The sequence below is a fragment of the Oryctolagus cuniculus genome, chromosome 3, assembly GCF_964237555.1.
Source record: "Oryctolagus cuniculus chromosome 3, mOryCun1.1, whole genome shotgun sequence".
NCBI lineage: Eukaryota > Metazoa > Chordata > Mammalia > Lagomorpha > Leporidae > Oryctolagus > Oryctolagus cuniculus.
The window spans coordinates 38,518,015-38,533,278 of NC_091434.1; the positions used below are offsets into that span (position 1 = coordinate 38,518,015).

Sequence of the window (15,264 nt, forward strand, 5' to 3'; positions counted from 1 at the left end):
GATAGAGGAATAGGCCAAGAATTCCTGGAGAATACCCCAGAGGCATGGGTAATCAAAGATAAAATAAACAAATGGGATTACCTCAAATTGAAGAGTTTCTTAACAGCAAAGGAAACAGTCAGGAAAGCGAAGAGGCAACCAACAGAATGGGAGACGTTATTCGCAAACCACACAACAGATAAAGGATTAACAACTAGAATCTACACAATGATCAAAAAACACCACAGAATCAAAACAAACAACCCAATTAAAAAATGGGCCAAGGACCTCAACAGACATTTTTCAAAAGAGGAAATCCAAATGGCCAACAGACACATGAAAAAATGCTCAAGATCCCTAGCTATCAGGGAAATGCAGATCAAAACCACAATGAGATTCCACCTCACTCCGGTTAGATTGGCTTACATACAGAAATCAACCAACAACAGATGCTGGCGAGGATGTGGAGAAAAAGGGACACTAATCCACTGTTGGTGGGAATGCAAACTGGTAAAGCCACTATGGAAGACAGTCTGGAGAATCCTCAGAAACCTGAATATAGCACTACCACAGGACCCAGCCATCCCACTCCTTGGAATATACCCAAATGGAATTAAATGGGTGAAAAAAGCCATTTGCACCTCAATATTTGTTGCAGCTCAATTCACAATAGCTAAGACATGGAATCAACCTAAATGTCCATCAACGGATGACTGGATAAAGAAACTATGGGATATGTACTCTATGGAACACTATACAGCAGTAAAAAACAACGAAATCCGGGCATTCACAACAAAATGGAGGAAGCTGGAAAACATCATGCTGAGTGAAATAAGCCAGTCCAAAAGGGACAAATATCATATGTTCTCCCTGATCGATGGCAACTAAACGAGCACCTAAAATGATACCCATTGAAGTGAAATGGACACTATGAGAGACAATGACATGAGCAGCCCTTGTCTAGACTGTTGAGGAACAACTTACTATTTTGTTCCTTTAGTATTTTTGTTGTTGTTGTTGTTGTTGCTCGGTTTGCTCTACACAAGACCACTGGTTGAACTCTGCAATCAATGCACAACCATTCTTAAGCGTTTAAAAATTAATAGAAAATTGATCTCTGTGAAACATAGGAGTGGAAATAAGAGAGGGAGGAGATATATAGGACAGCACATACTCACTCAGACCTACCTCCAATGGTGGAACTAGAAATGTGCCAGGGGATTTCAACTCAACCTTACCAAGGAGGCAGGTACCAATGCCAGCACACTTGGTAAAGTGACAAATATAAATACACAACCGATCAAAAGATAGGGTAAGTGTCGAAGAGATTACACAAATAAGACCAGTGTAAGCAAATAATAAGGATAGAATCAAAAGGGAGAGAATGATCCTGCGGGGGAAGCAGGACACACAGCAGACTCATAGAATGGCAAATGCCCAAAACAGCACTCCTGCCTCAGAATCAACCCTTGGGACATTCGGATCTGACTAAAAGGTCCATGAGAGTCTCACAGGCATGGAAAGCCATGACATGGTGGCAAAAAAACAATCTAAATGAAAGATCCTGGTGAACAAGACCCCAGCAGAAGGAACAGGCCATCAAGGAGAGAGGCACCTTTCTCTGAAGGGAGGAAGGAACCTCCACTGTGATACGGCCTTGACTAAACAAGTTCAGAGTCGGTGAAATCAAGGGGTTTCCATAGCCTAGACAGCTCATAGCAAGAGTCTCGGGTGATTGCTGACATCATAAATAAGAGTGCCAATTGTTAAATCAACAACGGGAGTCACTGGGTTCATGCTCCCCACGTAGGATCTCTGTCCTTAATATGTTTAACTATGAAACTCAAAAACAACACTACTAGTCGAACAATACCTTATACCTGGTTCGGTTGTGTGAGTGCAGCCTGTTGAAATCCCTGCTTAGTATATACTAAGTTGATCTTCAGTATATGAAGGTAATTGAAAATGAAACGTGATGAAGGGCGGGATGGGAGAGGGAGTGGGAGAGGGGAGGGCCACGGGAGGGAGGGTTGTTTGGGGGGGAAGCCACAACAATACAAAAGTTGCATTTTATATTCTACTTAAAACTATTGGTTGAACTCTGTAATTAATACACAATTACTCTTAGGTGTTTAATTAATGCTATAACTAGTACTCAAATAGTATTTTACACTTTGTGTTTCTGTGTGGGAGCAAAATGTGGAAATCTTTACTTAATATACGCTAAATTGATCTTCTGTATATAAAGATAATTGAAAATTAATCTTGATGTGAAGGGAAGGGGAGAGGGAGTGGGAGAGGGGAGCGTTGTGGGTGGGAGGGAAGTTATGGGGGGAAGAAAGCTATTGTAATCCATAAGCTGTACTTTGGAAATTTATGCTCATTAAATAAAAAAAAAGGACCTAGAAAAACAAGACAAACCAAACCCAAAATTAATACGAGGGAAGAAAAATAAAAATTAGAAAAGATATAAACAAAATTGAAATTAAAAAATGAAAAAGATAAGTGAACTGAATAGCTGATTTTTTGGGAAAAAAATTGATAAATGATTGGCCCAACTAACCAAAACAAAAAGAGAGGGGGACCAAATCAATGAAATCAGTGATGACAAAGGTGTTACAATGGATATAACAGAAAGAAAAAGAATCACAAAGTTACTACAGTCAACTATATGCCAACAAATTGGAAAATCTAGAAGAAGCAGATAGATTTCTGGACATATACAATTTATCAAAACAAAGACACAAAGACATAGAAAAGTGAAATTGACCAATAACGACGATGGAGGTTGCATCAGTAATAACCGCCCTCTCAACATGCCTCTGTGATTCTATACTTGTTCTATGCACTTTGATTTTGCAAGTATTCTTTAGGCACTTTTAAGTATTTGTTTGATGATGATAGTTTGAGAATCATTGAAAACACTATCTCAATTTAATATCAACTACTAATTATTATCTAAAAGTATTTCATAAGCTTTAAAAATCAGATTACATTTGTTCTGACAATTCTATTTGATTTCTACTTTTGTTTCTGCTTGATGTTACTGTAGCATTATTTTGATTTACAAGTCAATAGAGTGAATTTTACAGTATCAGGGAAGCTAATACGATACATATGTATATATACATTTTTCTTTAATAATTGGCAGAGTAAAGGGTATTAGTTATGACAGAAACACTTAGGTTCTAAGTTTTTATATATCTCTAATAGTAGTTGAAAGAATAAAATGATTTTGGGAAATATATATAGTCTAAAATTAAAATTTCTCTTTTTATAAGGTGGCTTTTTCACCAGAAGAAAACAATTCACCATTTTTAAAGCCACTATATAGAGAATTCACACCAGATTATCAGGTGAGTCCTGAGTAATTCTATCTCAATATTAATTATACTTAATTACTAGGTTTCTCCAATACTTTATAAGATTCAGTGATTCCAAAACCAAGTTAGTTATTAGAAATGCCTGGCTAGCTTTAAACAATACTTATTCTCAGTTCCTACCTCCAACCAGTGGATTTCAGTTGAGAATGGAAGCCTGGAATCTGTATTTCTCAAAAAAAAAAAAAAATCCCAGAGGATTCATAATCTGTCATGTGACTATTAACTGCAATTTAGAAACCAATTATAATTGCTAAAAAGTACTTTGAACTATTAAGTTGAAATAAATTTTTAAAAATTTGACTATTTCAGATTTTACTTCCTTCAATTGCTAATGTAGAAGTAGTATGAACAAAGGGTTTGGATAGAGGATTTCAATTTTGAAGGTTGTCTCAGTGATAGTATAACCCAGTCCCAGAACTACAAAACTACCTCTGTACTTTATACTAAGGTTTCACTGTAACCAGAGTGTTTTCATGTTATTCTGAGTCATCAAAAAGCAATACCCTGTTGTAACATGTTAACCACTGGGGTAGAGAGCCTAATCATTGTTGAAACTCCCAGATTAAAAGCTAAAGATATATATCTCTAAGTCAGTCTTTAAATATTTGTGATATTTCAAATGGTATGTATGTGTGTATACAAGCATACAAATATACTAACAAATATAACTAACACTGGGAATAGAGTTGTTAAAATAATTTATTAATTGGTTTAAAAATATTCCAGGCAGCAAAAAGCACTTGGGAAAAAAATAATATCAGAATGAGGGATTTCAAACACTGGCATTCACGTTTTATTTTTAATCCCAATTTTAAATATTTTAAAATGAATTGAAGTTGGTGTTCTCCCTTTGTAGTAGATAGGAAAATGAATAGATGAAGTGACAGATTGATCAAAAAATTAACTAGAATTTATTATAAATTGAAAATAAATGCTACAGATATTATTTTTTTCAATTTCAGAAATTCCACCTGGGCAGTTTTGATCCTTTTCTAAGGAATATAAACAACAAAATGTCAGACAGAATAAAGAAAGATAAATATATATGCAAAAGTAGAAGCTATTTGTATACAGAAGAGATAGAACTTGAAGACCAAGACCCTCCTTTTCCAACATGTTCACAATTTGCAGAACCTACTGTGACACCCTGGGCCCATGACCCTAGCGTCACAATGAAGACTTTAAACCCTAAGGGTAAGGTAGCTCCTGATCCTACTGTCAACTCAGTAAAGACTTTAGACACTAAGGATAAATTAGCCCATGATCCTGGTATCATCAGAGTGAAGACTTTAGACAATAAAAATAAGCCAAGGGAAACACTTCCAAATGTGTTTTTGCCAACCTTCAAAAGAGAATCATCAGTGACTGAAAATGTAAATAAGGGTCACGTCTCAGAGTCATTAAGTCCCACTTCCCATATAGAAAAATTAAGACAATCAATGGTACTCAAGTCAGTTTTAAGTAAAAATCTCCAAGAGCTTTCAGACAAACTATTTTCTAAGCCACAAGTTCCTATAAACCCAGAAGCAATAAAGAAAAGTAGTTCTTCACATCTAAGCTTTCACAATGAACCAGCAAGTAGTATGGAAGACCCAGTATTTGAAAAAATTCAAGATTTACACAGCTGGCTTTCAGAAAAAGACATTTTCAATTCAAAGTCTCTTTTAAGTCAGGTAATTAAAAATGTTTCTACGGATTTTCTTTCAGAAGATGGACCAGGAAAATCTCCAGCGGTAGCAGAATCTGTCTCCAAAAAATACTTGGAGGCTGATGAAAAAGATTTTCCGATGAAAAAAAAAAGTAGTTTCAAAAAGAAACATTTAATAAGTGAAGTATCAAGCTGCAAATCAAGTTTCCATGGCTCTGTGCCTGACTGTGTGATAAAGCAAATATTCACGGCCCCAATGTCACGTTTGGAGATGGGAGTGACAGAATCAAGTGAGACAGACATGAACTTGCAGGACCAGCTACCCACCCGGTGGGGCAGAAGCTTATCTTCGCATGTTCTGGTTCACTACGGGGAAGAAAATGATGAAATAGAGTTGCCGCAGTCCAAATCCGTGGTCAGTCAGATAATACAAGCATTTCCTATAGGGACTCTTTTAGAATCTGGGCTAATCAAAGTGATAGAATTAGATAAAGAATACCAGAGGAGTTCCTTGCTGGATACAGCGGCAGCCTCTCGAGAAGGGCCAGGGTATTCCACAGGGGGTTTTACAGAAATCAAAAGAACAGCAGAACCTCTTTCAAGGCGGAACACACCCACCATTCCCAATGAAACTGCTTTTGCCAGTAGAGTTGGATTGATAGAGGAAGATCCAAAGATGCCCCCACAGCATTCAGCATATCATTTAAGACCAGATAAGAAACCAGTTTTGCCAAGTAATGGTCACCGGCTTGACAGAGAAGAAAATGATCTCAGTTCGATTTTAGAAAACTTCAGTAACTCTATAACGAGCAAGCTGGACGACTCCGACGCCGTGATGCTGAAATCCTTCCTGAGAAGCATCCTTAAAGCCTTTTTCACACACAATCAGTCTGAAATGAGAAGACAGCCAGAAAAAGAATTAGAAAGACTAATCAAAAATGATTTTCCAAGCTTTACAGAACATCTTGAAGAAACCCCAGGGAATTTGAATAAGGCAGACATGTTACACAGAAAACCTATTTTGAATGCAAGGCTGCGTGTGTTCCTAGAAGAACTCTCAGAGTTGGAAGTGAAAAATTTGAAGTCTGAATTAAGTAAGCAGATCCAGCATTACCTTGTAGAGAGACTGTCAGAAGCAGGACATATTGCCAAGGAGGACCTACCAAAAATCTACCAAAATTTGTATTTGATGAATGAGAAAGCAGGCCTAAAAGCACAAAACGTCTTCCAGGAGAAATACTCAGAAACTGTAAGACAAATCATGTCTTTTGTAAATAATTTTAATCATCACTTCATAGATAAGCATTTAGAAATAAAGCTAAGATCCTTTCTAAATGAAATTCTCCAAAACTACTTCCTAAAAAATCTTTCAGAGAGCAGCTTATTTAATGAGACAGCATCTGAAGCCATACACAACAACATAGCTTCTCTAAGAACTAAAAGTGCTCCCCTATCCTATCCTGAGTTAGGACAAGAGATTGCAAGTGGGAGTTTCGGTAGAAGGCTTGAAATAAACATGAAATATCCTTTAAATAAATCTCTACAAAACTACCTTCTCGCTTTATCAGAAAATGAATTATTAAGTCTGAAAGCGGATTTAAGCAAACACTTTCAGAGCCTTTTTATAGAAAAACTTTCAAAAGCAGGACTGGTGACAGAAAGGCAGTTAGAGGGGATCAACCATCATTTACGTTTGCTGAATTCTAGTTCCACACCATTAAAATGCATAAAGTCAGCTTTACCTGTTAGAGACGACAACCACTCGATGGCGGAGCATGCAGAAAAGGAAAACAAATATTCAAAAACTGTTCCAAAAAACACTCTGCAAAAGACTCCTAAGGATCAATGTGTAGAAACAGAGTTGATCAGAAGGGAAGACAACGATTATTTTTTCTTACACAATTTAAAGGAAAATCCAGCAACCATCAAGGAAGATAAAAGTTACTACCCGAGAGAGGAGGCTGCAACACTAAGTTTAGTAAAAATACAGCCCTCTTCCAACAAAAACATCCAGGCAATTGCACTAAACAAGTCACCAGAAAGACTTACAGATATGTTGCTCAAGAAACCCAGAAAAGAGCATGGTTCCGTGCAGTTTCCTCCGGCAGAAAATTCTCTCTGTACAACAGAGCACCAAGACCCATATGGTTGGGGTGGTAAATCCAAAGTGACTCAGTCAAAAGCTTGCTTTGACATGACACTGAAAATGAAGCCGCTTGGGAAAAAAGAGCATATTAACATTTATAAACTGACTGTTCAGGAGAGACCTAAAGCAGTATTGTCGCCGTACCCGAGAATTCCTAATTCCAAAATACCAAGAGAAGATGAGAAACACTTAGACAGACTGCCTTTCCCTTCTTGGCAAACAAACACGTTAGGTTATTTCAATTCAGAGACTGGGGGAAAACCAAAACAAGAAGAACAGTACTGTCAGAGATTAAAAGGAAATAACAACAACAACAAGAGACATGTAGTGACATTTGCGCAGTATAGTCAAGAAATACAAAGTCTTTTTTTAAACCCAAATGAAATCTGTGAGGAAAAATATGCCAGGATTCCTGAATCACAATCCTTTAAGATTATAGAAGACAGGAAAGACTCAAGGTCGTCCTTCTTCCCTGAAGTCCTGAAGAGAGAAAATCTGAAACTCAAGGTCCGAAAAGAAAGGGACTATGCCGCCAAACCAAAGAAGTCATTTAACAAGATAGTTAGGATGCTGCCAAGCGCACTGCCCGCCACAAGGAGCCATCTGCGGAAGTCCGTTCCAAGAACATTACTTCACTGGACTGCAAGAAGAACTATACATGTAATAACGCTTTTCTAAGTCTTCTACTGCATTTGCCAAAGTTCTATAACTTACTTTAGGGTATACAAGGATACTTCAAATATTTTGTGAAAAATAGAGTTAAAAGCTAAGTTTATTGTACTGCAAACATTTTTTGAAATTTCAGCATAAAGCTTTTTTTTTGTAATATGCATTTCCATGACCTTTCCAAGTGCTCCTCATCTGTATGGATTTCAAAATATTTTTGCACCAAAATAAACTTATCTGTTTTTAAAATATATATATATACATATCTATGTATATGTATATATATATATATATAGAGAGAGAGAGAGAGAGAGAGAATCCACACATACATCTTACACTCCCCCAGATGCCCACAATGGCTGGGACTGGACCAAAGCTGGGAGCTGAGAACTCAATCCATGTCTCCCACATGGGTGACAGGAACCCAAGTACTTGAGCCTCACTTGCTGCCTCCCAGGGTCTAGCTGGATTCAGGAGTGGTTAGGACTCAAACACAGTCACTCCAATAGGATACAGGCACCTGAACTGTTAGACCAAACATCTGCCCTGACTTCTCTTTTAATTCCATTTTCCACCAACTATTGAAGTATTCTCATATGTCTACACGTTGTAACCTTAATGGTCCCCAGCCATTGAAATCTCCAAGTTTCAAATTTTTCCGAAATTTAAGTATCAATTTGCCAGACTCAAAGTGCAACCACAAAGTCAGGGAGACTGTTTACACCCTTAGTGCTGGTGTGTGAAATAGATAAAGGGCACCCTCTCTGCATGGGAATAGAAAAAGGGATGCTTTCTGCTGGGCGTATCCTCCAGGTTGGCACAGCCTACAGCAGGGCGCCTGGCCCTGCCTATGGAAAATGAGCTGCATGGTCGCCCTGATTAATACCAGCCAGGGGCAGTTGCAAGCCACAGCCTGCACAGCCTCTAGAAGTGGCCATCTCATGGGGAAGCCGAGACTTTTCTTTTCACAGGGTATAAGTACACTTGTTTAATTTTTTTCAGATAGCTTAATCATCTGTGTTTTAGTAAACAAATATGAAACTCTCAATGTGTGCCTGTCATCCTACTAAGGATTACTGATGTGAAAAATTTACAGCCTATTGAATTATGAATTACACAGTTTTAGTCTAGCCTCAAATCTTTTTCTTTCACCACCACCCCGTGGCTATTTCACGTGCTGGGAAACTTGGGAAATCAAACCTATTTTAATATTAACAAAATAATTGGAAAGATAAATCTACTAGACTTTACCAACTATTTTTTCTTTAAAAATTTATTTATTTATTTATTTGAGAGAGAGAAAGACAGAGAGAGAGAGAGATCTTACCTTCATTGGTTCACTTCCCAAATGGCCACAATGGCCAGGACTGGGCCAGGTTGAAGCCAGGAGCTTCTTCTGGGTCTCCCACATGGGTGCAGGGGCCCAAATATTTGGGCCATCTTCTGCTGCCTTTGCCAGGCCATTGGGCAGCTGGATTGGAAGTGGAGAAGCCAGGACGCAAACAGGCACCTATATGAGATACCAGTGTTGCAGCGTCTTAACCTATACTGCAGATGCCAGCCCCTATACAAACTATCCTGAAGCAAAGTTAAACTCGAGTGGAAGGGACTTATCTCAATTTTCTGGACCATTGCCCAGTTAGTGTATATGACAGGCACCACCCACCATTGGGAAAACTCATGTAAGTTCTAAGACTGATACTAAATTGATAATTTAATTGTGTAATTCTACCATGAAAGTGAGAATAAACCTAATGTAAGAATAGTTGCTTGGGATTTGTTTTCCACAATGCAAGTTTTTAGTTTTATAGTAGCAAGATAAATATTATATAGTTAAATGTGATATATAATACATAGTTAAATATTACATTATATAGTAGCAGGGCAAATATTAGCATAGGTTATCCTCTCAATTTTGAGTTTTTTAATATCTAAATTCAGTAACTTGGCACTGAGCAAATGATTATGTGTGTACATATATATTGGGAAAAGGAAAAAATATGGGTTCATTGCTTTTGGAGAGGAAAAACTTTCTGAAGTTCCTTTAGACAAATGGAATCTTTCATTAATGTCACTTTTTCAAATGAAGTAAGAAATTGTATTTAAGTTAAATGGTACCAAATCATATAGGATATCATGTCCTTATCCTGAGAACAGGCAAGGGAGGTAGAGTTATCTTTATTTCTCCCTGGTGAACCAAGTGCCCCCAGACTTTTCTTTGGGAAAGCTGACAACAGAGAACTCCATCTGGGTCTCCCACATGGGTGGCAGGGACCCAGGTACTTGAGTCATCATCTGATGCCTTCAGGTTGCACATTCGCAGGAAGCTGGGACTGGGAGCAGAGCCAGAACTGGAACCTGGGCACTCCATTTTGGGTGTGGGTGTTCCAAGGGGCATCTTGACCATGTGCCAGATGCCTGCCCCAAGCGTAGTTTTTAAGGAAGGCTCTAATGAGAAGCATTGAAGGTAGGGTCTGAGTCTGGAGAAACTGTCAGTGCCTTCATTCTTTGTCTTAGAAATTTTAGCCCTCATAAATGTAAAGTGTACTTTTTGTACTTTTTAAGAAACCTAACTTACCAAGCTGATCTTTTATTTTAACATTTAGGATTGTTCAGATAAATTTGAGGATTTACCTGTGACCTCTTTAAAGCATCTTACAAAAACAAAATCAAGAGCAAGGCTTTTAGGAAAGAGCCCAGATGATAGCCATAATCAGGCAAAACACTCCGCAAGACCATACACCGCTCCGGAGCACTACAAACGGCGAGAAAACCACACTGCAAGATTCGGAGGTCCTCGAATGGTTTCCGCAGGCTTAGTTCATATAAATGATACAACCATAGATTATGAAATACGTAAAATGCATCCCCCCAAAAAATTAAAGGAGGATATTGAAAAATGTTCGCTTATTTGTGATATTATCCAAATGCTAAACAGTTCAAAATGACACGTGAGACCAAATATCAGAATATCATTTCTCCATCGGCAAAATGGTTTGGAGCTCTGTCTTTAAATGTGATAGAAGTCAGCAACCCAATTTCATCTTGTTAGAACCATTTTGTTTTGATTAAAATGAAAAATGAACACATTTTATGTAAACGTGTTTTTGTTTATAACCTTCAGAAACAAACCCAGAAATATGCAGTTTGGTTGCATTTTGTTTCCTAGCTCCGTCCCTCTCTCACTGTTCCTGTTTCTCTGACTTTCCACCCTTTGCTGGAAACTAGCTCCCTCCACCCAGTTTGCAGTTACCTGTGTTTAGATTTTTGTTATGAATAAATTTTTACTCTTCAGCTTGTTATCTTTCTAGATTTAACAGTCTGCAATTCTCTGGGCCTAAAGAACGTTTATTATTAATTGTTTTTGTTTTTTTTTTTGTTTGTTTGTTTGTTTTGTTTTGTTTTGTTTTGGACAGGCAGTGTGAGAGAGAGAGAGAGAGAAGAGAGAGGTCTTCCTTCCATTGGTTCAACCCCCAAATGGCCGCCACAGCCGGTGTGCTCTGCCAATCTGAAGCCAGGAGCCAGGTGCTTCTCCTGGTCTCCCATGCGGGTGCAGGGCCCAAGGACCTGGGCCACAGCAGAGAGCTGGACTGGAAGAGGAGCAACCGGGACAGAATCCGGTGCCCCAACCGGGACTAGAACCTGGGGTACCGGCGCTGCAGGTGGAAGATTAGCCTAGTGAGCCGCGGCGCCGGCCTGTTTATTATTAATTTTAACATCACTTGACATTGCCTGTTTTTATACTTAAAATTAAAAGTAGTAATAGATTAAATCCTGAACCATCTCCTCCCCTGGAATAACTCTTTAAAAAAAAAAAGATTTGTTATTTACTTGAAAGAGTTACACAGAGAGAGAAGGAGAGGCAGAGAGAGAGCGAGGTCTTCCATCCGATGGTTCACTCCCCAGTTGGCTGCAACAGCCGAAACTGCACTGATCCGAAGCCAGGAGCCAGGAGCTTCTTCCCAGTCTCCCATGCAGGTGCAGGGGCCCAAGGACTTGGGCGGCCATCTTCTACCGCTTTCCCAGGCCTTGGAGAGCTGGATCAGAAGTGGAACAGCAGGGGTTAGAATCGGCACCCATATGGGATGCCGGCGCTTCAGGCCAGGGTGTTAACCCACTGTGCCACAGCACCGGCCCCTGGAATAACTTTCTAACTCACTTGAAAAACTGCGAACAGTCACCAAACTCAGGAAACTGCGTAAAATAGAATGCATCTAACTGCATCAACATAGGATTCAACTCAGAGACTTCCAAGAATAGGTTTCATTTCTGTACAGTATTTACAGTATTTGGATCCTGTTAAATTTTGGTCTACTCTTGACAAGCAAAAACTTCAATATACAGAATTTTGTCAGTTTCAAATTTTCTACCGTAATTCAGAAAAACCAGGAAGGACTTGGCCAGTAGGAAACAATTCTTGGTCATTTGTTCAGTGTTACAGTTTGAGGTAGTAGTAATTTTTACAAGAACCAAGACTTTCCAGTGATCCTCAAAGCGCTCATCGTAGATGACGATCCCAAAATTACGATGGATGGACTTAAGAGTTTTTGATTTTATGATGGTGTTGAAGCACAATCTTTTTAGTAGAAACTAATTCAAATTTTGAATTGTGGTCTTTCCTGTGGTTAACAGTAGATACACTGTAAGATCTTCTCTGTGACAGTCGGGCAGCAGCAGTAGGCATTACTTCCAGCCAGCCATGCAATCACAAGGGTGAACCATGGATACTCTACAATGTACAGTGTTGCTAAGGTGTGATGTCTGGTAGATTCGGTGTAGTCATTCATTTACAGTGGATTTATTACAGGTAACCCAATGGGTGGAAGGGGCAGCAGCAGGAAGGGTATAACTAGAGCCTTGAAGCCAGACGATAAGGAAGATACAGCTAGGGATACTGCCAGGGATAACATAAGACACCAGGGAGTGGGTCACAGGGTGAGAGACATCACGTTTCCTCTTTCTCCTGCTCTCTGATCCTCTGCTGTCACCTCCCAGGAAACGCAAGAATGAGGGTGCAAGGGAAATGTAACTCCTGCAGAAGCTGAACAGGGAAGCTGGAGAAATGGATTTGATAGCTATTAGACAATGAACTGACGCACTTAGGAGAAAAACCATTGATCTGGCTGGCAGTAAAGGAGGAAATATTTAGTGGGAGGAAATCCCACATCCCTTTGTTTCATTAAAATTTTAATAGCAATATTGTGACACACAAAGAATTCTCTTAAATTTTCAAGTTGTTTTTTCAACTCATATAGTTTATTCAACAATTCCTTAAATACCTATTAAACATTTACATCACGGCCAGCACTTTTGTTAACCAATGGAAATATACTAGTGAATAAGGCAAGTAGTCAAGGGTCTATTGGGTACACAAACATAGAAGTAATTAGAATTGCATGCGTGCTTTTGGGGAAAAGTGCTAGGGAAGCTTATAGGAGGGTATTTTAGTTAAAATGATTGGGCTAGTTTGAGCTTTCTGAAAGCATACAGCAAGATGAAGTTAGAAACATGTGGTAGTCAGAATGGCCCCAAGCATGTCCACATCCCAATCCCAGGAACCTGCAGTTGTCATCTTATAAGGTAAAAGGGATTTTGTGACCATGATGAAATTAAGAGTCTTGGAATGGGGGCTTATCTCAGTGGGCATAATATAATCACAAGGGTCAGGGTCGGAGAAGGAGACGTGAGCATAGAAGCAGAAGTTGGACTAATGCTGTGCCATGAGGGGAAGGAACGAAGGGCGCCTCTTGACATGCAAAACCTGGCTCCTGCCATCAGATCAGCATGGTGCGCTGGCCGCAGCGTGCTGGCCACAGCGACCATTGGAGGGTGAACCAATGGCAAAGGAAGACCTTTCTCTCTGTCTCTCTCTCTCTCTCACTGTCCACTCTGCCTGTCCAAAAAAAAAAAAAAAAAAAAGCAATTGTCTCCTACAGTCCGGCCTCCAGAAGGAACGTAGCCCTGCCACCCATTTAAAATCCAGAACTGTAAGGATACGCTTGCATTGGTTTAAGCCATTGTTCGCTGTAATTTGTCACATTAGGAGGCTAATACCACCTGCAAAAGATTTTTGTTTTTTTGATGGGGGCAAAGGGCAAGCCTAAGAGAACAAATGGGGAGAGATTTGGAGAGGCTGGGAGAGCTGCCAACCATGCTGTGGGTCTGAGCACTGTGGGAAGGAAGGTGGATTAGGAACTATTGTCACTCTCATTTCATCAGGGTCCATGGGGAGAATGCCAGTGAAAGCCATTCGTCCCGAGAGCTGCTGTCTCCCAGGAACAAGCTTGACTTGCCATCCCTTCTGCCAGGGCTAGGGAGGACAGAGGCAGGGATGGTAGGCAGAACAATGCCCCCCAAAGATGCCTACATCCTAATTCCCAGAACCTGCTGGTATGCTCAGTTACATAGCTAAGGGGAATTAAGGCTGTTAAATGACTGCAGACAAGGAGGGTATCCTGGAGTATTTGGCTATGCCCAATAGGATCAAAAAGGGCTCATAAAAAGTAAAGAGGGAACAGGAAGATAGAACCAGGGAGATGGCAATATGAGGACACAGCCCAACAGTGCTGGACTGGAGCACCATGGGCTGAGGAGGTGCATAGCCTTGGAATCCTGGGAAGGGCAGGGCCATGGATTGTCCTCAGAGCCCCCAGAGGAACGCAGCCCTGCCAGCACCTTGATCTTACCCTTGTGAGACCCATTTCAGACTTCCGGACTACAGAACCATGAACCGACAATTTGGTGTTGCGTTCAGCCACTGAAGTTTGTGGCAGTGTTACACCAGCCGTGCAAAGCTAATACAGCAGGGGAGGCGCTATGGCACAAAGTCTAAGGCAGCGCTCACAGGCTCAGGCTCGCAGTCCGTCACAGTGCCCACTGGCACGGGTGATTTTATGCATCCACTCTGCTGGGCTTCAGGGCACTCAGCTATTCGGTTGACCACTGTTCTGGGTGTTTCTGTGTGAAGGAGCTTCTGCAAAACTTTCAAGGGGTGGACGGAGTAAAGCAGATTGCCTCCTAGTGTGGGGAGAGTCCATCCACTCAGTCGAAGACTTGACCAGAACAAAAAGGCTCACCCGCCCTCAAGTCAGAATTTCCCCTCCTGACTCGGTTTGAACTTTTCCCTGCCTTTGGACACAAATTAACAAATCAACTCTTAGATCTTGGGCCTGATGCCCTTTGGACTCTAACCGCACCAGCAGCCCTCCTGGGTCTCCCCCAGACCTTAGGACCAGCTGCTTACAGGAAATGTTTGTGCACACATTGGACTTAATAAAGCCCCAGCCAGAGATGTGAGAGGCCCTGTTTCATGGCTTCCGAGGTGGGCTCGTCTTGCGGAGGGGAAATCGTGCTGCAAGGCGGAGCTTCGTTCCAGGCTTGACCACTGCAGCTGCTCCGAGGGCCTCAACCGGTCCCCTCCCCTTCTCCGTCACTATCCATTC

General features: G+C 40.4%; 1 protein-coding gene across 10 annotated transcripts in view; it reads left to right on the plus strand.

The window, feature by feature from the left end:
- Positions 1-10,911, plus strand: part of C2CD6 (C2 calcium dependent domain containing 6) — a 200,151-nt gene extending 189,240 nt beyond the window's left edge. For 6 of the 10 annotated variants that reach the window (XM_051849266.2, XM_008258970.4, XM_051849267.2 and 3 more), the window contains 3 exons: positions 3,261-3,335; positions 4,325-7,816; positions 10,429-10,911. In XM_051849266.2, coding sequence (XP_051705226.2) covers positions 3,261-3,335; positions 4,325-7,816; positions 10,429-10,770 — 3,909 coding nt within the window. In that variant the 3' untranslated portion in view covers positions 10,771-10,911. Of the gene's footprint in view, positions 1-3,260; positions 3,336-4,324; positions 7,817-10,428 lie in introns of those variants that run through there. The other 4 variants (XM_051849268.2, XM_051849276.2, XM_051849275.2 and 1 more) reach the window with 4 other exon arrangements.
- The last annotated feature ends 4,353 nt before the right edge of the window (positions 10,912-15,264 follow it).